The sequence below is a fragment of the Callospermophilus lateralis genome, chromosome 1 (genome assembly GCF_048772815.1).
Source record: "Callospermophilus lateralis isolate mCalLat2 chromosome 1, mCalLat2.hap1, whole genome shotgun sequence".
Classification (NCBI taxonomy): Eukaryota; Metazoa; Chordata; class Mammalia; order Rodentia; family Sciuridae; genus Callospermophilus; species Callospermophilus lateralis.
In genome coordinates this window covers 89352073-89377813 of record NC_135305.1, presented here as the reverse complement: position 1 = coordinate 89377813, position 25741 = coordinate 89352073, and the positions used below count along the sequence as shown (strand labels likewise).

Below are 25741 nucleotides of genomic sequence, written 5' to 3'. Positions count from 1 at the left end.
CCTGGGATATCTGAGGGGAAACGTGAAAGCAATTTTCTTGGCTATCATCACTTTAATATGAAATTTAAACGCCAAACACAACCACAAGCACATTCCTTTAATTTGAGGAAAGTAAAATTGTGCTTAGGGAGCGTGGACAAAGCTCTTACCTGGCATGACCATAGTCTGTGGGGCTGCAGCATCATTACTTAAGCAGAGACGGCCACCTTTGGCTAATCTATCGCAAAGCAAGGTGATGTGTTTTTTCAGTCGGCTTGTGTCTTTAGGTATGTTCAACTGGCTGCTGAGGTTCAAAGCTTGTTCCTTCGAACTCTTTGACAGGCAGGTCTTCAATAAGTGAGAAATGGCAGCGTCCACTGTTTCTTCCCAACCCTGTATGCAAAAGCCAGGAAGGATGACAATGAGCCAAGTGGGCACTTTATTGTTAACCAGGTTATCCAAATGATTGAGTGTTTATTATGTTCAGGTTCTGGAAAAAAGCTTGGTCCCTGCAATACTCCAGACCAGACACATTTTGAATTCTAGCTCTGTCAGCTGTTTGATCCTAAAAAGGTTACTAATTTCTCTTGGCCTCATCCTCCACGAGGGTTGGGGTGATTAAATGAGATGATATATGAGAAGCTCTTAGCACCGTGTCAGGCACAGAGTAATCGGTAACAATAAGATTAATCTCCAGTGCAGGTCTGTTTGATGATCTGGTGGGGGAAGCTGCCAGAAGCATCGTCTGTTTTACTTTATACTTCTGCCAAAGGAGAGCTGGCCCAACAGGCAGGACCTAGGCAGGACCTATGGATACTTTGGGAGAAACCGAAATGAAGATAAAACCCTGATGTGTCAGCTACCAGTGGCACAGCCATGGGGTTGCAGGCAAAAAAAAAAAAAAAAAAACCAAAGGAGCTAATTTCAAGATGGATTTTGTGAGACACAAGGGCCCATTCTAGTCCCATTTCACTCAAGTGACAAAAAGTAACACAAAGCAAGAAACCATTTAGCCTACTTTTGTTGGGATCACCTTAGTACCATGAAGGCTATGATCCTAGGAACAGCAGTGCTGTGGAAGGACTTCAGCATTGCCACAGAGGATGCTATCACCAGCAGGACTGGCACAGACAGGGTCACCTTCAGGTGGGTACAGATAAGATTTGCAATAAGGAGTGGGCGGTGAGGGGGTAAAGAGCAGGAAGGATCAATTGATGGACTTCCATTAGGCATCCCAGGAGGCCCAGAGATTCCTGGGTAAGATCTTCATGGGGGTTTGAGGTCCTTAGCAACAGGGAAGCCTGAATGAAATTTGGGCATTGGTGTCTAGAACTCTTTCAGTTCCACAGCAACATCACAGACTTGAAGCCAGAACCTCAGAAGCCATCCGCTTGCTGACTTTCCTGCTTCCTAAGCTCTCTCCTCAGCCAGCCTCTTGGGAGAGTAGTGTTCTGACACCCCCCGCCTGTCTCTGGGAGAGTAATTATGTCATTTAAAGAACACCCTTCAGCAATGATCATGAGCAGGCAGAAGTTTCTGGATTTGCTTTTCCTGTTTGGGATAAAGTTTTGAGTACTGAAATGTGAAAAGAGTGATCAAATTATGTTTTTTCCTCCTCTGCTATTCCTTTAAGGAAATAATATTGTATACAGTACTTCCTGCAGGCATTGTTACCATTCAGCTTCTTGTTTCCTTTCAAAGCCTTGCTATTAAGAATTTAAGACTTGTAATATCTTGACCTGAAGTGGATTTATTTATATATCCATTCAGCATTAAAAAAAAATGCCATTTGTACCCACAGGCTGACAAGGCCAAGAGCACCATGGGCCATATACTCAAAGTGCTATGCAAAGAAAGACAGAAAAAGAATTTATTCTCATACAATATTCCAGAATAGTTCAATGCCCTTAGAATAGAGGTGATAAATCTGAGACTTGGATGAAACATGGCTCTGGAAGCCCTCACTGTTATTGCCACTCCATCTTCAACCTTGTTTTTGAGGCACTTTTGAAATATGCAAATCAGATGATGTTATTCCCAAGCTTCAGCTCCTATATGTAAATGCTAAGTTTAGTATTTAAGGCTCTTTCTGCCCCAGCTTCTGCTCCACTGTACTCTCTTCCCACCCACCTGCACCCATGCTCCCTCCTGCTCAGGCCTCTCACATGTTCAGTTCTCATGCTGCTATACCTACCCCTACTCTTTACCTGACTGACTCCCACTTTCACCTCAGCTCAGGCACTGACACCTAAGGATGACATTCACAGGCCCTCTTCAGTGCTCTGAGAAACTCTACTCTAGCACACCTCACCCAATGCTGGGGTTGCTGTTTGCAAGTCTAGCTTCCCCAACTGGAGTGCTAGGAAATATCCACATCATTGTACTTGGTACACTGACAGTGGTCAAGAAATATGTTTGCAGGACTGAGATGGTGGGATATAGAACCAGCATGCTAGAGTTGGGAGGGTTTTGGAGATCTTTAAGTTCAGATCTTTAAGTTCTTGTGGGATTTTCCCAGGATCCTTTAGATAATACCAACCATCTGCCCAGACAGGAATATCTTCAAAATCCAAAATTATATTATTTTTTTTGTGGGGGTGGTACCAGGGATTGAACCCAGGGGTGCTCAGCCACTGAGCCACATCCCCATCCCTTTTTATATTTTATTTTGAGACAGGGTCTCACTAAGTTGCTGAGACTGGCTTTGAACTCACCATCCTCTTGCCTCAGTCTCCCCAGCCTCTGGTATTACAGACATGTACCACTGTGCCTGGCCCAAAATTTATGTTACTTTTTGAGGCAGTTCACTCCTCTCAGGACATGTGCAACCAACAGAAAGCTATTTGCTCTTTAAACCGAAGTTGGCTTCAGTGGCCCTTGTTCTAACCTCCAGAACCATGCAAAATCAGTCTAAACTCTCTTATACATGACAGCCCTTTATATCTGTGAAGACAGCAATTCTGTACCCTCTCCTCCAGAATAAACATCCCAGTTCCTCCAGCTCTTCCTTATATAAACATGGTTTCAAGTTTTCTCTCCATCCAAACCACTCTTCTTTGAATGGGTTCCAATTTTAAACACTTAAAAATTTATGCAGCTAAGGAGAGAACCCCAAACTGACCCCAGGACACCAGGCTGAGCCTGGTAGTACAGGCTGGGACACTGGCCTCCCTCCAGTTTTCTGGGGATCCTACCTGCCAGACTGGCTTCTGCTCTCTTGGCTGCTGCACCATGCTCTTGTTTCACAATGTACACACGAACACTTCAAGCCTAGGCCCTGCCACACTCGCCACTGTCTTCCCTTCTTGGCTCACACAGCAGCTTCATTAGACCAAAGTGCAGACTCTACAACTACTGCAGAACTTGACACTGATTGACATAATCCATTAATCCAGACTCTTTCATCTACTGACCCATTTCTATTGTCCCTTTATTGATGTAACTAGGAAAATTAGGAAATAATGATTTTAAAATGACTGGAAAATCCTTTCAAGAAGACCTCAAAGACTGCAAAAACAGTTTCCTAACCACTAAAGAATAATAAACCACTAGTTACTACAAAGATATCTCTCTACTACTACTAAAATCTAAATTAGACAAATATCAAAAATTGACTCTTCATCCCAATAATAATGAAATGAGACAAGGAAAGACCAAAAAAGCAACCCAGATGTTACTGGAGAAGACAAATTTTCAAGTTGCTTTTGGCGCCTTTGACAAAGATCTCTGGAGTATAAGAAGGAAAAATCCTTTGAGTATATTTTGACATTTGTATACTCTGTGGTCATTTCAGCATGAATACAGTTTTCACTCTCCTATAGACTATTCATCTATGCAAACTTCTGTATTAGTAAGTAGATTACAGCAGTTTATTAGATAATTTAAGTATGTATGGAATTTAGTTAGCATAGAAGTACCTCAATAGAATTTCTTTGCCTACTTCCAACTTGCAAATCAAGTAAAAAATCATGTCATATTTAGGTATTTGGCATGGAATAGAATGAAGCATGATGCCAATACTTCAGAGAGATTGCTACTAAAATACAGAGTTATTATTTGCAAGGTCTGAATTGCTACATAAATTCAAATATGATAATCAAAGAGAATATATTTATGAGACAAGAGGAGCCTTTGAAATGGGAGTTTAGTTTACATAAAAATACAATTCATTAATCCACCATGTAACATACCTACCTAATGAAATATTAAACAAAACTGTGTGGAATATAGAAACTATATGTGAGAAGTACCTTAAAAGTAAGCTATTTTGGTGTCTGAGTCTATCATTTTTATTTACAGCCCATATCTAAACATACCTACATGCCTCACATGCACATACCTAACTTATCCTTTAAAGCTGCATATAGGAGAGTGAAAGTAAATCTTAATACAGAGGAAATATCTCCAAAAATATCTGGAAGGGAACTAGGCATATACCCTTCAGTGAGAACTGGGTTTTGTTTTAGTTCTCAAATCTACATGTTAAACTCTAAAATCTCAGTTGACTGTATGACTTTTATTTTTTTTATTTTTTATTTTTTTGCTTGTTTGTTTATTTTTTATTTTTTTTATTGGGTGTTCAAAATATTACAAAGCTCTTGACATCTCATATTACATAAATTAGATTCAAGTGGATTATGAACTCCCATTTTTACCCCAAATACAGATTGCAGAATCACATCGGTTACATATCCACATTTTTACTTAATGATAGGAAAGGTAGCAGAATACAACAGTTACGACTGTATGACTTTTAGAAAACAACAGCAGGTAGATAGAGGAAGAACTAAAGGCAGGAAGGAATTTAAACATATATGTTATTCTACTTTAAGTATTGGAAATTAACTTATTCATTAGGTTTGGGAAGGGTGTGTTCACATTTTCTAGTATTAATAACTAGGTTTTTCCTTCATTCCCAAGACCTTGTCTATATCCACACTTTATGGTTTGGATCTTAAATGTTCTCCCAAAACTCAAGTGCTGAAGGCTGGGTCCCCAGTTGGTGGCATGATGGGGAGGTAGTGCAAACTTTAGGGGTAGAACTAGTTGGAGGAAATAGGTCACTGAGTACATCCTCTTGAAGGGTACAGGGGACACAGTCTCCTATTCTCTCTCTCCCTGTTTCCTGGATTCCATGAAGTGACTAGCTTTTGTTCTACCATGTGCTCACCACCATAATGTTCTGCCTTGCCAAAGGCCCCAAAGAAATAGAGTCAGCCAATCATGAACTGAAACGTCAAAACCATGAGTCAAAATAAACCTTTCTTCCTTTTAAGCTGTTTATCTCCGATATTTTGTCACAATGACACAAAATGAAGCTGACTGTGGGACACATCACTGTGGGAACTTTATTTTTGTCTCAGTCCACTGCCTGAGCCCCTTTCTTGGGAGCCAACTTAAAGTGTCACTCTGACAGACTGGGCTGCCTTGATCTTTGCCAGATGCCCTCCAATGAACTGGACTCTGTCCGTGGCCTTACTGCCTATTTCTCCAATGCTCAGTTTCTTGCTATGGGTATCCACAAAAGGCTACCCAGTTTTCAGCTTCCATGTTTCATCTGCTTCTGCAAAGCCTCTTATACTACATGGGGATCACAGATGTCTTTGTACCAGGGTGATACCCAGGTGTGCCCTGTTTCCATGGGTCAGCTCTTTACATTGAAGTTCCTGGCCTTGCCTAGTCTAATCCTCCTGAAGAAGTCAAACAGGTTATTTTTTAACTACTAGACCAGAGAGCTGCAGCTGAGTTTCTGATTGCTCTGCTCTACTTATTCTGCTAGTCTCCACTGGTCATGGTGCCCAAATATCAGTACCAAGCAAGTGGCTTATCAGAAACAGTAAGAAGCAAAAAGTCTAACCCATTTTGTAAAATTAACTCTTTAGGGTATTAATCAAAGAAATCAAAGAAAAAATAAAATGAGAATATTCCCAGGATACCTGTAAATTAAAACAAGTGAGTTAAGATAGCTGCCCCTTCTGGGTTCTGACTTATCCTCATTCACCTCCTGTATCCCATTCACTCAATCTTCCTAAGGTATATCTGAGGTCTCCATAAAAACAGGAATAACATTATTCACTATGTCAGTCCTTCAAAGGTGATAATACACTCTGGAATCTTAATTAGAAGACAATATGGAACCAGTGAATATATTTAATTCTATCTTTTTTCCACATTTTTATTGGTACATTACAATCATACACAATGGTGGTATTTGTTGTTACATATTAGTATATGCAAATAATATAACAATATAATTTGACCAATTTGGCTCCCCAGCAATTCCCCCCTCCCTCCTCACCTCTCACCCCTAGTGATGCTTCCCTCTATTCTATGGATCTCCCTTTGATTTTCATGAAATTCTCCCCACACACAACTTTTATTCTGTCTTCTATAGCTTCAATCCTGCTTTCTGTTTAAATAACAACAACAACAAAAATAAGTATAACATTGAAAACCAATGTGCAAAAACAACATCTTTAATTTTTTTTTTTACAAATTATAAACTCCTGAAAACTTGTTTATCATAGAAACATTACCACATCCTTAATTGTAGTAGTATATGGAAAACTCACAAAATGCCATAACACTGTTTATTACCAATGTGCAAAACTTAACTCTCAAGGAAAGAAAAAGGATAAAAAATCTAAAGAAACAAATGGAAACTATACGGCCATGGCCCAGGTTTCAGTTGAGGAAAGAAGCCTGTCTAGCATTAAATACTTCAAGGCAAAACAACCTTTACATCATATTTACTTATCTTTTAAAGACTGTATTAAAGGGAAATAAATTTTCTCTTGCATAGATGTACAGGATCATACTAGAAAATCTGGCTATTTATTTGACCCACAGAACATAATCAGCATTATTTTGTACTGCTTTCTATCATACTAAGCAAAAAAAGTAAAAATAATTGTATAAAGAGTCATTATAAACCCAAATAAAACTTTGCATGTTAGTTGTAAATTACATATTGTGGAAGAAATAGTATTTACCTATGTTCAGATTATTTCCAAGGAATAGACTGTATTCAGTAAATATAGGGAGCTGTCATGTAAAGAGGGTTCAAAATATTGAGCTAGTCACCCGTGAGCTGTTAGTCATCTGAAACAGCTCTTTGAATCTGAAATATAAAATAAAATTATAACGTGAAACTAAGTTGTATAGTCTATATGGTATCAATGAATTTGAAATCATACTCATTGATTTTTATAAAATAAAGCATTGAAAAAAAGTCAGCTTGAAATTTTTCAAATCATTGCTAATAAAAGGAAGAAAACTGTACATGTAAACCACTCACTCTCATTCCCCAATATCATTCTTTTTTATTTTAAATTGATCTTGTTGGGCTTTTGGAATTCTGGATTTCTTTTGTCATGACTCCAAAGCTGTAAAAATCTGACGTTTCAACCAAAATTAGATGGAGGTGGAAACCTATCCACACTACTTTGTGAAAAATCAAGCACACTGCTTGTTACTGGATGAAAATAAAAACCTGTTTAACAAACAAAAGCAATCTTCACAGAGCTGCAGTACAAGCAGAAGCACAAGACTGCTTCAAACCAACTGACTCTGATTCTTTTTTCCCCCCAAAAGCTTATACTTTGTCAAGAAATTTGGAATTGACCTGTACTCCCATCCTGACCCTATGGTTTTAGGTTGAGGAATAAAAAGCAAATTACCTACATTATTAAGAAACTTGATCCTGGATGGCCATAATCAGTTTAAAAAATAAAACAAAGCATTAATAAAATCTGAAAGAGTTAATCTCATTGATTAAGCACTGAAATTTGCTTCAGGCAAAAGCTTCCAGTCACATGCACTATTCAGAAGCAACTTACAAAAGAATTAAAGACAGGAAAATCAAATTGATAATGAGGGAGTCCAAGGGAAAGTTGATTCTGGTGATGGTAAGTTGAATCATTTGGACCAATTTTCTAAGAATACTTAGAAAAAAATTTAAAAATTTCTACAAAGGCACAGGAAAGCTAACAAGATAGTTTTAAAAAAAGTACTAGATAAAGATCTAGGGAACAATGGAGGAGCAGGATGGCGAACCCCAAATGAGGTTACTTTCCCCCTGAGATCATTAGATGTGTGCTGTCACACGCTGCACAGTACCTCCACATTCACCAGCTCACACCACACTTGCTAATATATATTTATATATGCTAATATATTTTCACAAAGAGGCTATGAAAAGTACATGTTGGAAATAAGAAGACATAAGCTTCTTATTAAGGCTTAAACAAACATAAGCTTTCTGTATCTGAGAAACTTACTTTAATTTTCTAGGTCTCAGTTATCTCATCAGTAAGAAGCTACAATGGTATTTTTCTTCCTGGGTGCTTGTTGAGATTTAATGAGACTTCTTTTTAGTAACCGCAGGTAGTTAATTCTGTGTCATGTTTCTTATTTGTGAGAGTCTTCTCTGAAGGTTTATTTCTTCTGTGCAAGTTCACTTGATTAATATCAGCAACAACAAAGAGTAAAACACTTTGAATGTAAGGACCTCTTATATGATAGAAAATGTGCTAAGAATTTTATAAATAGAGGGTGGGGTTGTGGTTCAGTAGAGTGCTTGTCTAGCACATGTGAGACCCCAGGTTTGATCCTCAGCACCACATAAAAATAAAACAAAGTTACTGTGACCATCTGTAACTAAAAAACAATCTTTTAAAAGAATTTTACAAATAGCATTTCAGTTCATCCTCTTTACTAGCCTATAAGATAGGTGTCATGATCTCCAAATGAGGCTCTAGATGTAAGGTATTTCATTACAAATGACAGAATTATTAACAGTAGCCAATAATGAAATCCAGGGCTATACGTCCCATTTCTTTGACCACTACACTATGGAGCACTTCTTTCCCGTTTCATTATGTATATCTTTTAATCTTTTTGAGAAGATCTGCTTAGGGTCCTTTTACTATATTGAGATTTAGAAATGACTTCTTCCACTAGAAAATTTATGGCCACAATATTAATTCTTGATTTTAATTCTTGCACTATAGGAGTCTCGTTAAGGAAGTAGGTGTCTAATCTGATATGATGGAGATTTGAGCCTACTTTTTCTTCTATTAGATGTAGGGTCTCTCGTTTAATCCCTAAGTCCTTGATCCACTTTGAGTTGAGTTTTATACCTGGTAGAGATAGGGGTTTAATTTCATTTTGTTGCATATGGATTTCCAGTTTTGGCAGTACCATTTATTGAAGAGGCTACCTTTTCTCCAATGTATGTTTTTGGCGCATTTGTCTAATATAACTGTAATTATGTGGGTTATGTACCATTGGTCTACCATCTAATTTGGTGCCAATACCATGCTGTTTTTGTTACTATTGCTCTGTAGTATAGTTGAAAGTCTTGCTAAGGATTGCTTTAGCTATTCTGGGTCTCATATTTTTCCAGATAAATTTCAAGACTGCTTTTTCTATTTCTATAAGGAACGTCACTGGGCTTTTGATTGGAATTACATTAAATATGTATGGTGCTTTTGGTAGTATGGTCATTTTGACAATATTAATTCTGCCTATCCAAGAACAAGGGAGAGCTTTTCATTTTCTAAAGTCTTCTTTAATTTCTTTCTTTAGCATTCTGTAGTTTTCATTGTAGAGGTCTTTCACCTCTTTTATTTGGTTTCCAAGGATTATACTTTTTTTTGGTGGCTATTGTAAATGGGGTAGTTTTCCTCATTTCCCTTTCAGAGGATTTGTCACTGATATACAGAAATGCCTTTGATTTATGGGTGTTGATTTTGTATCCTGCTACTTTGTTGAATTCATGTATTTTTACCACTTGCACATCAGATAGAACACTAACCTCTAGGGTATATAAAGAACTCTAAAAGCTAAACTCCAAAAACCAAATAACTCAATCAATAAATGGATCAAGGAACTGAACAGACACTTCTCAAAAGATGATATACAATCAGTCAACAAATATATGAAAAAATGTTCAACATCTCTAGCAATTAGAGAAATGCAAATCAAAACTACTCTAAAATTTCATCTCCAGTCAGAATGGAAGTTATTAAGAATACAAACAACAATAAATGCTGGCAAGAATGTGGGGGAAAAGGCACACTCATACACTGCTGGTGGGACTGCAAGATGGTACATCCAATATGGAAAGCAGTATGGGGATTCCTTGGGAATGTGGAAATGTAACCACCATTTGGCCCAACTATCCCACTCCTCAGTCTATACCCAAGGGACTTAAAAACAGCATACTACAGGGACACAGCCACATCAATGTTTATTGCAGCACAATTCACAATAGCTAAACTGTGGAGCCAACCTAGATGCCTTTCAGTAGATGAATGCTTAAAGAAAATGTGTATATATGCACAATGGAATACTACTCGGCATTAAAAGAGAATAAAATCATGATATTTGCAGGTAAATGGATGGAGTTGGGAATATTATGCTAAGTGAAGTAAACCAATCCCAAAAAACCAAATGCCCAATGTTTTCTCTGATATAAGAATGCTGATCCATAATGGGGATGGAGGGCATGGGAGGGAAGGGAAGGGAACAGAGGGGAGGGAAGGGAACAGAGGGGGAATGGGGGTAGAAAACATGGTGGAATGCATTGGATATTATTACCCTACATACATATATGAAGACACAAATGGTGTGACTCTACTTTGTATATAACCAGAGACATGAAAAATTGTGCTCTATATGTGTAATGTCAATTGAAATACATCATGCTATCATATATAAAAATTAGAATAAATTAAAAAAGAAAAAGAAAAAAAGAGTAGAGTGATTTATGTCAATCTGGTTGAGTCAAACATTTTAGAAGAGTTCATCAAAGCTTTTAATACCTGCATAGACTACTGAAAGTGACATCTGAGAATAACTTTGGGGGGCCATGGCTCCTGAAAACATAACAATGATCAGATTTGATTCTGATGAGTCTAAATCATAGATGCTCATCATACAGGGACTCATTATTGAGACTACTTGGAGCAGCTACCGATGTTATCAAATCATAAGATTACACGGGGTAACAGACTTCCCAAGTACCAAAATATCTGAGAGAGTCCTAAGAAAATTGAAGAGACCCCCAAGCACTAAAGAACCACCATGTGAACAAACTACAGGCATCAATCTCTCCACTGACATTGCTGCACTAAATATCTCAAAGAACAGGAATGACCAAACTCACGGGGAAAAAAATGACCAAATTCAAACTCAAAAATACATAAAACCAATGATTAAAGTGTAAAGTAATACACTTTTCCTTCTATTTTTCTCTTCTCCCTTTAATTAGTTCAGATTTTTTAGAACCACCCAGAAACTTCACTATTTTAAGATGTGGCTACCTACTTCCTGTTTAATCAGGATTTCCAATGGGTATGAAACAGCTACAGAAAGATCTACATAAAATTCACATTTCTATTTTCTTCAAACAGAATTCAAGTCTGGAGAATAAGTATGTAGGATAGTACCCAAAATGACTGTGTTGTGTATCATTCAATGTTAGTGTCATTTTTCATAGCAATCAAGCTAAAATAAAGGTAATGCAGTTGCTCAAATCTCAAAAGCTGTAATTATTTATGAGGTTGCATGTTCATCCTTATATTGATTCTAATTTTAAATGTCTTTTCTCATTAAATAAAGCACTAATTTGAATACTATAGTCATTTATTTATTTAAAAATACTTAGGGGCAACTAGAACAAAACATTACACTAAATACTGTGAAGTTAAAAACATCAATAAAGTTGAATCAGATATGGATTCTACACTCCAGTACCTTACACTCAGTGATGAGAATCTTAAAAATATAACAATATAGAAATAAAATGTACTGAGAAAGGTATAGGTAAAGTGCTTTAGGAATGATTAGTTTTAAACCCCATATGCCAGCCCACTTTCATCAAGAATTATTTATCAAATAAAAATTATTCAATGTTCTCTCTGATACGTGGATGCTGAAACAAAATTAGGGGGTTGAGGGTTCATTGGGTTAGACAAAGGGGAATGAAGGGAAGGGTAGGGAAATGGCAATAGGAAAGACAGTAGAATGAATCAGACATAACTTTCCTATGCTCTTATATGAATACACAACCAGTATAATGCCACAGCATGTAAAACTGCAAGAATGGGAAGTTATACTCCATGTATGTATAATATATCTAAAAGAAAAAAATTAAAAATTACAAAAAGAGTTTCTCAAACCAGAAAGTCTTTATACTTCTCTAAAAAACTATAAAGTATCTTCTGATCCGTTTGGGGCAAGAATTGATTACACAGTTTGAGTTCATTTTAGTATTATGGGAAGCAAACCACAAATTGATTAATTTTGTCAGCATTTTCTAGGACAGAATCCAGCTCAAGTGTATACATAAACACAAAAACAATAAATCCACACTTATTCTTGTTAAAGTAGTCAAATTGGAAAAGAATTAAAAACTCAACATGATCAGCTGGTCCAAAGTTTCTTGATTGTGTCAGATTTCCATTTTTCTGAGGTCCTTTAGTTTGGATTAAAATCTTTTCTGTTATTTTCTTGGTATGTGACCTTGGGCATATTTCTTAATCTGCATATTGGAGCTAATAGGCCTGAGATAAGGTTATGAACATAAGTAGTTTCCCTGGGAAATGATCCAAGAAGTGCCAACCGGGAGTGGGGAAATGAGACGGGGAAGAGGTATATTATTGAGCAGGTGCCATTACAGGCAACTGGTTCTCAATCCTTCTGGACAACCCTGGGAGATGATATTTAGAAGGGAGCTGGGTATTAATCTACCAAATCCCGTCAGTAACTGGTTGAGCATGGTGGCTAGGCTATATAACCTCTACCACAGAGAGGAAGTCCTCAGGCAAAAAAAAAAAAAAAAAAAAAATGCAGGTTTTCATGAAAGTGGAAGCTTTCAGGAATGAGAAGTGAAGAACTTGGGTAGTGCATATACAGCATCTGTCTCACCTCCTTCCTCAAAGGGACATAATGAACATGAGATAATGTATCAAAAGTTACTTGTCACTTCCTAGCATAGAAACTGCTCAAGAAGAATTAGTTTTCTTACATTCTTTTGAATTGTCTGAGGGAGGTCCATCTTGTACATGTGCATGCTTAATTCCTCTACTTTTTTCTTTACAAAACAGGAAATATTCTAATTATAGAGGTTTATTGGACTTGATTCTGAGATTGCTAAAAACTACATGGACATGTTTATGACCTTGAATTTAGACCCAATGAGTTAGAAAGCAACTAACCACTGCAGTTAAAGCATAGAAATTAGATTTTATTTCCTAGGAAGCTGGAAAATTTCATCACTCCAAATGCAAAGAGTGAAATATACTCTTGTTAACAATATTAGTGATTTCATCTGAAAATTCTTATTCACTGTGATGGGAAAAAAGATCTGTATTCTTGCAGTTCTCACAAACTCCATATCAGTAAGATCTAAACTTAGATTTCATAACTATGTTATACAATCTGCCAGATTAAAAATGATAGCAAAGAGACCAAATCTTCATTATTCCTTTCAGTTTACTTGTGGGTTTCTCAAAAAATCAACAACTGAAAGATTTTCCTGTGTATATGAAATGTGCTTCTGGTCAAGGATGCCTGCTCCCAGATGGAAAATCAAGACCTTACCTTTTTCTGTAACTTCCTGCCCCAAATTTAATCTATTTGCAAGATCCCTCTTAATAAAAGAAGACCATAATTATGATTCTTTTACTCTGTTCTTATAGTTACATTGCATCAGTTCTGGCACACCCCCTGCCCCCACCCCCACATTTCCACATTTTAACATCCCTGAAGGATGCATCTAACACTTAGTGATATCAACAAGTGCTGGCTTCAGTCTTTGGTCATCCTGAAGTTAATACTGCCTGTGTATATGCAGCCTTTATCTCAGCTGTTCACTTTAATGTTACTTCCACTAACTTATATGTCATGTTCATACTATCCTGTCGAGCTGCCATTTAAAAATTCTTTAAAATTTACACTATGACTTGTCATTGAACAAAAAAGTTACTGTGTGCACAGAAAGGCATGAAAATAGAGCAGTTGGAAGTATTACTTTGTTATTACTGAAGCGAGCATTCATGAGTGAAGACTGACGGCAATACCATATTTTCTTACAAAGCAAAAGCTAAGCGCTTCCCAGGATGTAAGACAAGAAGATACCCAAAGGTAGAAAAAACTATGTTATGCTTTGTTACTGGGATACATGCACATACAAGACTATCCTTTGCCAAGAAATACAACTGAAATCAGAAAGAATTGCCAAATCTCTGGCATAGATGTGATTTGATTAATTAGTATATCACGCAAAATTGTAATTGTAAAGATCAATTTGCCTAAAATGCCCTGCTGTTATTTTAAGCTGTTTAATTTTCAGCAACATGATTCAACTTATTTAAGTTAAAGAAATTTTTCAGAATGGATAGCAGAGGCTCAGAAAAAAATGTCATGGAGGCAATAGTGTCATAGTCATTAAGAAACAGTGCATCAACCACAGTCTTCCTGGCACATAGATCAGGCTTCGAGGAAAAACACAATTGTCATGACCTATAGTGTAAAGGTGATTTAGCACAATCAAACTTTAAAAGTTTTAGGAATACCTTAATCAGCTTATGTTGCTTACACATATCTTCCTATTCGGGCTCAAGAGTACTTATACCATAAAAAGAGCTCTTTCAATTATTATTAAAATTTTTCAAGTTACAAAACCATTATATCATAGTTTAATTGTCAATGTTTCTGTTTTTCTTGTTGTCTTTCCTAACTAGTTCATAAAATAATGCCATAACTTAAAGTGGTTGGCATCTTATTATTGTAAGACAGTGGTAATAATAACTCCCAATTCTGAGTACCCACCAGCTACCACATTTAGCACTTTATGTACATTACTTCAATGTTCCTCACAAAACCTTAAGAGGTATATAAAGGGTGTCCTCATGAAACCTCAAACCTTTGAAAAGTTTCCAAATGGGGTTATAAGGTTTTTGTTTGTATGTTTCTTTTTTTTTTTTTCCTGGTGGTGTTGAGGACTGAACCCAGGAGCACTACACATGCTAAGCACATGCTTTACCACTAAGCTACACCCTCAATACAGATCAGTTTTTTAAAATATGGTTTAGCACCTCTGGTTGATGATGATGATGATGATGATGATTATCATCATCATCATCATCATCTTCCAGATAACATAGATAACTAAACACCAAAACCCTAAATCTGAAATGATGATAAAATACTCAAGGGAGGCTCAGTGTGTGGTCTAGTTCACTGAAGCTAAACAAGTGATATAACTCTAAGTTATGTTGTGTTAAAAAAATATAATTTGGATGTTATATATATTTGGATGTCTTATTGAAGAAGAAAACCTTAGTGCGTGTGTGTGTGTGTGTGTGTGTGTGTATTTTTTTTTCAATGTTTATTGAGTTTCAATAAATCATTTAAAGAAGGCCACAGGCAAAGCTAATGAAGTCCAGATTATGTGGTTAAAAAAAAAAAAAGGCAGCAGCAGCCCCAAAAGGATATACCTGAAATGTAGAAAGAGAAAGAAACTTCTTGAGTAACAGCTCTGGGACTAACCATGTAAGTCTGTGGTACTGCATTCCTCTGACCTGGCTGATGCCTTATTCTGCGGACTGTGTTTTCCATCCCACTCTGGGAATAAGACACTGGAGAGTCAAGTTCACTCACATTCTTAATATCATGTTCCTCTTCTGTACCATTTGTTTACTAGTTCAGTAAGAATATAAAGTGAAAACAAGCTGAAACCAAATCTCAATGAACACCCTCCCTTCTCTTCAAAGCAGAACCAGTGCTTAGGGTGTGGACTAGTTTATCTCTGTACAGATCAGCATCCCAATGCTCAGAGTCCCACAACTTTCCTAAGGACACGGATCTATTAAGTATTTGTTCAAAAAGAAATTTGAACCCCAGTCTGACACATATTCTATTCAACTGATATGACACAGTTTCTATTTTCCAACTATTAGCATTAAAGTTGCTTTCAGTACTTCATAATTATAAATATAAACATTATGGTACCAAATGGATTTTAGTTTACTTCTTTTAGTGCATTAACTTAGATCTGATGTAGGATTAATTTTATGACCCATATTTTCCTAGAGTACTCTCTGGAAAGACCACACCAGAAATAGATGGGTATGTCTATTTTACTACACGTTTGTTGGACCATTTTTCAACAAATTTGGTTAAATCAATGTAACTAAAGTATATGTAACAGTAGCTTTCACTTGCATATATTTATCACTGGTAATATTGAAAATTTTGTGTTAACTTTTTTGAGTTATAAGAACCTGTGTTGTGTGTGTGTGTGTGTGTGTATATATAGTTATGCACAGCTTAACAACTGGGATGCATTCTGAAAAATGTGTCATAAAGCACTATATCATATGAGCATTAGAGTACCCTTAAACAAACTTAAGAAAGCTACCATGTCACCAAAGGATATAATCTTATGGAACCATGTTTGTATATTCAATCCATTGTTGGCCAAAATATTGGCAAGTGTCACATGACTGTATATGTGTCATGCCTAGCTATCAATCTATCTGTATCTTTTAATATCTGTATGGAAAAGAACAAGTTTTTTCTTATGCAATCCAAAATATTTAGGGGTTATATAAATGGAGATAGTATGTTTCCTTTTCAAATAATAAATTTTTAGAAACTGCATAGTTGTTGGAAGAACATCTATAATTATGTAAGACATTATGAAAATAAATGGCTTATTAAGCAATCCCTAGATTGCTTACATATGACTATATGCTTAAATGCTTGAATTCTGTGGGGATATGAAAAAAATACATCTTTATTTTATAAGAAATATAAGACAAGCACATATGACAATTTTAGAGTATACTATGAGAGCTAAATTGTGTCATAACCCCAGGTGAAATTCACAAGAGAATGGAAGCCAGAATAAAAGGAAGGAAATGAAAATTGATCTGCCTCTTTAAAGAGGAAGGCAGAGGGGTAAAGAGCAGATACTATTTGAAGTGAAAAAAAATAGCACTACCAGCCCTGGTTTGATGGAAAGAAGTTGCATATCCATAGAAACTCAGCATTCTCAGAGTGAAAGGGGAGGGGGAAGTTGGGAGACATAAAAAACGAGTTATAGAAATAAGATATGGTAGAGCCAAATGACTGAAAGTCCCACACACCTGGCACTGAGTTCAAACTGAACACAATGACCAAGAGAGCCACAGTAAGTATGGATGCAAACATGCCAGGGGAGAGCAGTGGGCTGTGAGTCCAACAGACACAGGCTCAACACTGCAGACACAGGGGCAGAAAAGCTGCTACAGATGCCACCACAGGCAGCCAGGTGGAAAAACAAGGACCTGAGCCAAGGGGGTTTCCCAGAAACATTTCCAAATGAACACCAGAAGGCCAGGGTAACAGAATAAACATGGAGATGCAGAGAGAAAAGGAACTGAATGTGGCTAAAGCACAGAGGGCAAGCTGGTTTTAAAGGAAAGACACCAATTTCCATGTGTATGTTTCTGAAAGAATGTATTATCTTAGAAATGTCATAATCATCTATCTGTAATCAACAGACTTCAACTAGGTTAGGAAAAGGTATTTTAAGGAAATTGAATTAATGTAATCACCTTTCCAACCAGGAGTCAAAATGGTAAGCATTATGAGGGAGATGGTCATCATTTTCCTCATTGCAATTGTTTCAATTTTGCTTGTTTAGTTAATTTACATTGAAATCCCATCTTATTTCACAAAAGATTTGAGGGCTTATCCAGGAATATTGATGCTTTAATTCTTCATTTATTGAGTTTCCCAATTTTTAAATACACAAATAACATTAAATGCATCCATTAAAGCACAATTTCATATTTGATACACACAAAGTTTAAAAATTTTGAGTTACAATATGTGCATTGTATCGTGCCTGGCTCCTATTCTGATGTACCTCAGTTATTTAGTTTTTTTAAACAGCAAGAAACTCATCTTCTTGCTAAGGTATGTTATATTCAACTTCGGTGAGGTAGAATATTATACAACTTCTTAAAACCAGTCCCATCTAACTAGCAACTGTGACACATGGTAAGTGACCATTATGAACATAAAACTAATTATTTCATGTTTATCTTGCTGGCTAAGATCATGGGAATTACCAAAATATTTACTTTCTGCACTATGTTCCCATAGACAGTTTTAATTGTGATGATACTTGAACAGTCATAAAGGGAGACTTAATACTGACACCAGACTTCCTCCTCTTGTTTGCCTTTTAAGAAAAGGTCATTAATAATGGTAATGATTAGCCATCTCGGTCATCGTTCAATCCAGACAGCTGACACAATGGCCCTTACATCAAATCTGACCTGTGACGTAGAAGTCTTTAAACCTTGTAAGTGAGCCTTGATAAGTCCCTCCACACAATAGGATTTCCTATTATAAACATCTGTTTTCTCACATGAACCATGTTGAACATGTTAAAAATAAGTCTCTATTTTCATATCAGTTTGTAAAGGGAATAATCAATCAAAAGTAAGGCAGGAGATCTAAATCTCCTCCTCCAACTGAAAATTTCCATCCTAATTTTCCCAGGGACTTTTAAAGTTCAGTACTAGGGAAGGTAACTATTAAACCCGTAAGAACACAATCAAGCTTTTCTTTTTCAAATAGTAGATAATATCTACTGAAGATATTGAATGTACTTTGAAAAAAAAGAAAAATCCAAACAAAATGCTTTGCAATGTGCCAATATTTCTTCCAACTCTTGGATTCTATGTAATCAGGTCCCAAAACCAGGGTGTAGTGCTCTTTTCTTAGAGATTCCTCCAGAGTCAAGTGAACATAAATGGACATTAGAACAGAAATCCAACACAGCCCACTTGGAAATGTTGATACTGACTGCTCCTTTCTGCTGTCTTGCCATCTGCTAGATGAACTAGGTGGATTTCGTCCACATACCAACTCCAAATGTAACCACCTAGAATGTTGTATTCAAAAGTATTCAGAGACTATGTACAAGTTAAACAGGAAAGAATTCATGATGATTACAATGTCTGCCAAAGCCAGGAAGGGTATATTAGTCAGCTTTCCATCACTGTGACAATATAGCTGAGATAATCAACTTTATAAATCGATTACAGATAGAAAAATTTATAGGCAGAGGGTTTATTTTGGCTCACAGTTTCAGAGGTTTCATTCCATAGTCAATTGGCCCTTTTGCCTTTGGGCCTCTGGTGAGGTAGTACATCATGACAGAAGCATGAGGTGGAGGAGCTGCTGACTTCATGGCAGAGACAGGAAGCCAAAGAGAGAGACAGAAAGGGGAAGGGTCCCCCTATCTCTTTCAAAAGCATGCTGCCAACGACCTAACTTCCTAATAGGCTCTACCTCCTAAAGGTTCCATTATCTCCCAACAGCACCTGAAATAGCCCACTTGGAAATACTGGTACTTCTCCTTGATGGTGGACTGGTGTTTTAGTGTGGATATATGGTGTCCCCTAAAAGTTCCTGTTAAGACTAAAACAGATGGCAATCAAGCCTTCAACACATGGAACTTTGGGGGGATATTTCTAAACCATAGCAAAGGGAAACTAGCAGTACTCATGCTGACTTCTTGTCTCCCTTTTATATAGGTACACAAATCTCTCCATAGAAATCTATTCCTGGGAGAGGATTTGGGTATTGTACATATGTCCATGATGATCCTAGGATACTAGAAACAGGGACCAGTGATGCAAATATCATGGCAGAACTTAATGTCAGAGTCCTACCTTACTTTCATTTATCAAAATATGCTGAAGCTAATTCTCTTGATGACCAAAGAAACTTTCTGCAATAGAAATGTTCTATATACAGGCTGGTCAATGTGGTAAACACTCAACATATGTGGCTAACTGAGCTGCTGAAATACAGTCAGTGATATTATAATTTTATTTCACTTAATTTATTTAATATCATGTGACAAGAGGCTACTATATTAGATAACACGGGACTACAATGTTTGCCCATGATGTTGAAGAAAAACCACAAAGGATGGGATCTCAGTCTGCTTTGTTTATTGAGGCATGCTGCTTAAAACATTATTAGAACACTGCTTAAAACATTATTAGGCACTCAATAAATATTCATTGAGTAAATAACTAGATAAAAGATCTTTCTTATTAGGCCAATACTTATTTGGCTTCTGTATGGTATCATGAAAGGGAGATATAGCTCATGTTATAATTAAACACTCTTTCAGAATCAAAACAGTAACACAGTCTGCACTGACTTTGGTAAATAAAATGTTTTCTAAAAAAAAATTCAAATAGTGGATTAGTAGAGGTATTTACATTCTGCACTGAGAACTTACTTTAAACATCCTTAGTTCTTAATTTGAAAGGTATGAAAACAATTAACTTTAAAATTGTCCTATCAAGGGCTAGGACTGTAGATTAATAGTAGTTAGCAAGTGCAAGGCCCTGGGTTTGATCCCCAGTACAAAAAAAGAAAAAATTGCCCTATCACATATTGTGATAATTATTTTTCACAAAACTTCATCAGAAGACGAAGATGGTAATGACAATTACTGACTATCAAGTCCAATAATGGAACTGAGTTTAAGAGCTCTTTTTTTTTGAGATACCAAGTAGAACATTTAATGATTTTCTTAGAGTGAAAAGGGAAAAGGGGGTATCCCAAAAAATACATCTGGCATATATAAGTTTCAGCACCTTAAAAATTATATGTAATAGTCTGCAATACCAGCATTTATTTGCTCTATTATAGTACTGAGAAGTGACAACAATGGAAAAGCATTACTAAAAACACAGATCAAAGAAAACAATGATCAATATTGTTCCAAATGCAATAGCATTTAAACAAAATATTGATTAATGTAATGCAAAGAACATTATTTTTCCATTAGCAATAGTAAATTCTAAATATTCTGTTTTCTGAACCTGATACCATTAGAAAGAAAATATTCTAGAGTTTACTATAGCATTTACCCTGCCTTTTGACACACACCATATAGACAACAACACAACACAATCATTATGCAGAGCTGTTTGAAATGTAAATAAAATATATTATGAACATTTTCTTCTACCTCTCAATACATGTGGGGACATCTGACCTTGAGCTGAGAGTCTCTTCTGAAAATGTTGTCCACATGTCTAAAGTGCCCCCCTTCCCACATGTACTCTGCCATCTACCCTCAACCAAACCATCTAAATTACATTCAGATTTTTGTGGTATCATAATAACTTCAATATGGGATATATTTTCAACATTCTGGTAAGAGACTCCTTTCTTCCTGCCTCACCCTCCTTCCAAGTTATTTCAGGTTTGCATATTTCATTTTCACATCTCAGTGGGATACCCATCACATAGCATTTATTTGTGAGGTCTAAAGGCATAATGTGGGGGACTGTGAATGAATATGTCGAAACCACATGCTGTATATGTATGTCTTAAAGAATGAAAAAGGATTCCTTTTTTTCTCAAGACATAGAAGCTGTCTCAACAGTAGAAGCCCAAAGTGAATACCACAACCTAATTAAAGATGAAGAGCATAACAAGCAGTATTAAAATGTCTTTTTTGATTCATTCTTCTCCAAGCTATGTTTTTATCAAATGTCTTGTCTCATTAATAACTCCAATAGACAAAACGAGTATGCACACCTTCTAATCTCACCAGATTTGAAAGAGAGTTGAAAGTATTTTCCTCTACATGTTTCTGGGAGGTATGAAAGGAGAGGTTGCAGAGGATGCAGGGTGGAAAGAGGCTCTGGGAAGAGACTAAGTCCACTTACTTGCCTACAGGGATGACCACACTTATTAATATACTTCCAGACAGAAGAGGCTGCTTTTAATCATCACTGGAGTAAGAAACATCACAGTCTCTCTTAGGAATCAGTTCCTACATTTATAACCTTGATATCCTGGAAGTTCTTCCCATGTTTCAGGGGTAGCTTCCTAATAAACAATGGAGCTGCTTGGTTACTCAGGCCCTTGTGTGTAGAAGGGACTCCTGCCCAGTTTCATGTGTTTTTTTTTTTGTTGTTGTTGTTGTATTTTGTTTTTGTCACCATCTTGAAATTCTTAGTACTTTGATTTTTGAACTGTGTTCTATAGGCAAAGTCTGATGGGGCAATTTAGCCTGAGTATGAGAAGGGAAGATACGTGCAGTGTGTGTGTCCCATCTCTCCTTTCTGTCCCACTCACAAACAGCCTGGAAACCTCAGAAGTGCCATGGCCCTAGGATGCATGGGATGCTCAAGTGAGGAAGGTACGCTGTGTCTAGATGATTAATCAGGGATACTGACAGCTCAAGAGACTTTTCACTGGAACCAGAAAGTGTTTTAAATGAAGAAAGAATTCAGTAGCATTCAAAGAAACATGAATGACTGAGGAAGTCTACTCTATCCTTTCTTACTCCTTTCTTTCCCGTATTAAGAAACCACTTACACTGAAAATGATAACATAGAATGAAAGGGAAAGATGGAGCCACATAGAGTTCCTTTTCCAAGTGTTGGAGTATGGCACATATCAAACAAAAAGTGAAATAAAAAGCTAAATCTTGAGCAGCAATTCCATAGTTCTGTAAGAACGAAACATATCTGCATGTACAAGCTATGAAATACAAGTTGTGTAATTTTGTTGAGTCTTCATATGAGCATAATGCTCTCATATTTGTATTTCAAAATGGCACTGCTCATTATAAAGATCAGTGGTAAATTTTATACTAATAGTTTAGATTTTTTTCTTAGAAGGACATGAAATAGTAAATAAAAAGCACCATTGCAAGGCAACCATGGTGGTACACTCATGTAATCCCAGCAACTCAGGAGGCTGAGAAAGGAAGTCTGCAAGTTCAAGGCCAGCCTCAGCAACTTATCAAGTCTTTCAGTAAGCAAGACCATGTGTCAATATAAGAAATGAAAAGGGCTGGGGATCTAGCTTAGTGGCAAAGCATCCCTGGCTGGGTTCAACTCCCAGCACCAAACAACAACAACAAAAAGCACCATAGCAAGTTGAAGGGAGATAGGAGGGAGGGAGGGAGGGAAGGAGGGAAGAAAGGAAAGAAGGAAGGAGAGAGAGAGGGAGGAAGGAAGAAGGAGAGAGAGAGGAAGGAAGGAGGGAGAGGGAGGGAGGGATCCAGGTAAGAAGGAAGAAGGGAAGGAGGAAGAAAGGAGGGATGGAGGGAGGGAGAGAGGCAGAGAGGGAGGGAGGGGGGAAGGAAGGAAGCAAGTAAGCAAGCAAGCAACCTACCTTGCTTTGTTTTTAGTACAATAATCCCTCTCTTACCTACAGGGTAAGTAGGTAAGAGAGGGATTCCAGAAACCCAGTGAGTACCTAAAACCTTGCACAGTATAAGCCCTAGGTATATTGTTTTTTCCTATGCACATACCTATGATAAAGTTTAATTTATAAATTAGGCATAGTAAGAGATTGACAATAATAACCAATAATAAAATAGAACATTTATAACCATATGCTGTAATAAAACTTATGTGAATACACATGTTCTCTCTTTCTCTCTCAAGAATCAAGACAAATATTAATATTTTTGGACCATGGTTGACCACAGATTAAAAAAAAACACAAAAAGTGAAAACCAAGGATAAGGGAGACTACCACATATGTTTTAACAACACTTCAGCACTTTTCCATACTTCATGAACAAGGGGACTGCAATATCCTTTGCACTGAGCTCTACAAGTTCCATAGCTGGCTCTGCCCTGCTTCCTCCAGTGGTAGACTGCATCCTCTGTGTCTGTTCCACAAGGCCACCTTGGTAACTGTCACCATTTTCTCCGCTTAATCACCCAACAAACACTGACTGCACTATGCTCAGCCTTGTGCCAGGTACTGCAGAAATAAAAAGCAATAGGGTACTCTTGCTCTGAAGTATATGGGGACAGGAACAAATAACCATGGAAAGGTAGAAATATTTACCTTGCATGAATTTAGTGAGGACTATAAATAATACACATAAAATGTACAAATCAGTTTCAACAACAATTGCTAATAAAAATTGTCATCTGACAATTTTTTGACCCAATTGTAGAAAAATCTGATTCAACTGACAAAACTTGTGATTTTCAAAATTATATTCAGGACTCTTGTCATTAAAATATGGTGTGCTGGTTAAAAATATGTGCTTTGAAAGCAAGCAGACCTGGATCCATACTGGTTCTGTTGCCCTCTAGTTTCAGAAAGGAACTTCACTGTCATACCATAATTTTCCCATATATAAAATAGGGATGAAGACAGTACCTTAACTATCTCTGTGACATAATTTAAAAAGCGCCTGACAAGCACTTAAAAATATATTTTCAGAACTATTATTTTTAGTACCATGTCCTCACATTTGGGTTTAAAATGAATTTGAGGGCTGGGTTGTGGCTCAGTGGTACAGTGCTTGTCTCATACGTGTGAGGCACTTCAATCCTCAGCACCACATAAATAAATAAAATAAAGGTATAAAAAAGTGAATTTGAAACAAGTTTTCCTTTGAAAGCGTTTACTCTAGTACAAAACACTAAGTTCAAGGGTCCCTATTTCTAAAATATATATTATTTTTTGTAAATAAAAGCATAGAAGAAGTCACTTAGAGAAATTGATCAAATTCTGCTATGTACGTGTATGACTCTGTGACAACAAAGTCCACCTTTATGTACAATTATATCAGTTAAAAAAAAAAGGATGTTAAGAAAAAGTCACCCAGAATGGCATCTGGTGGTTATATATACCTCTATGTTTCAAAGGATCTAAGATGTTTTTATTTAAATAATCCTTCACTGAAAAATTAAATTATCACTTTCATTTTCCCCCTTTTAATTCTAAACTGCCTATTCTAGGGTGAGGGCAAAAAAGTTTATAAACTATTATAAAGAACTCTATAAATGAAAGGAACTATTCCTGTCATAGCAAGGCCATCTCAGCTCTCTCTAACCTTTGAAGTGACACTTAAATTTAAGAACACTGAACAGGTTAAAATTGCTGTACTGTTTTCTCTGGAGGAAAAGGAAAGGATTAGCTAAACTGAAGGTTTACTGCCATCACTCAGGCTGTCAAATGACTGTTTCCCTGGCTTCTAAGTGATTGAAGAGCACATAAAAAATAGACCGAATATCACATAAAAATGGACTATATACCTATTTTTAAAATAGCTCTAGAAAAAAAATAAAGGTCCTCATTTGACACTTTATTATGGCTTAAAGAAAAAAAAAGAAGCATTTTGTAAAAAAAAAAAAATCTCAAGGCTCTATTTGATAACTTAGAAAACATGGATAGCCATGTGACACCTTTCCAAAACCAAAATCTTTTCAACAACACTGGCTGTTCCCACTGCAGGCATGTGGGTCCTTACCAATTCTTGCATGTCTTCCTGTAGTGGCAAAAATGCTGCTTCCAGAATAGCAATCTGGTCAGCACTAAGCTTCTGCCACAGGCCGATCAGCAGAATCATCAAATGGGTAGCACTTTTCAGCTTGGTGAATGCCTGGAACAGATTGCCTTGGTTTTCTTCAACAGCATCTGCTAGAGCTATTACCTGTAGAAATTACAAACTTTGGTTAGGGATGATTTCACAATTCTTGAGCCCTCAACAAATTACATTTGGCACAGTTTTGTTTTTCTTTAAAACAACTTGATGAACTTTGTCTTTCACAAGCATAAGCTATGTTGAGTAATAAAAGAGTTATCATTCATCTACTCATTTCCTTCTTTAAAAAAATGTCCAAAGTAATTCCAAATCCATATGGCCAGAAGATGAAAATATCCACAACATCAGCTTAATGCA

The 25741-nt window shown here is 36.6% G+C and overlaps 1 protein-coding gene across 3 annotated transcripts in view; it reads right to left on the bottom strand.

Moving 5' to 3' along the window:
- The window catches only part of Bbs9 (Bardet-Biedl syndrome 9), a 462827-nt gene that overhangs the window by 85657 nt on the left and 351429 nt on the right, over positions 1–25741 (bottom strand). For all 3 annotated transcript variants that reach the window (XM_076863784.2, XM_076863792.2, XM_076863800.2), the window contains exons 19-20: positions 25310–25492; positions 150–372 (exon numbers count right to left, since the gene is read on the bottom strand). In XM_076863784.2, the coding sequence (XP_076719899.2) occupies positions 150–372; positions 25310–25492 (406 nt within the window). The remainder of the gene's footprint in view (positions 1–149; positions 373–25309; positions 25493–25741) is intronic.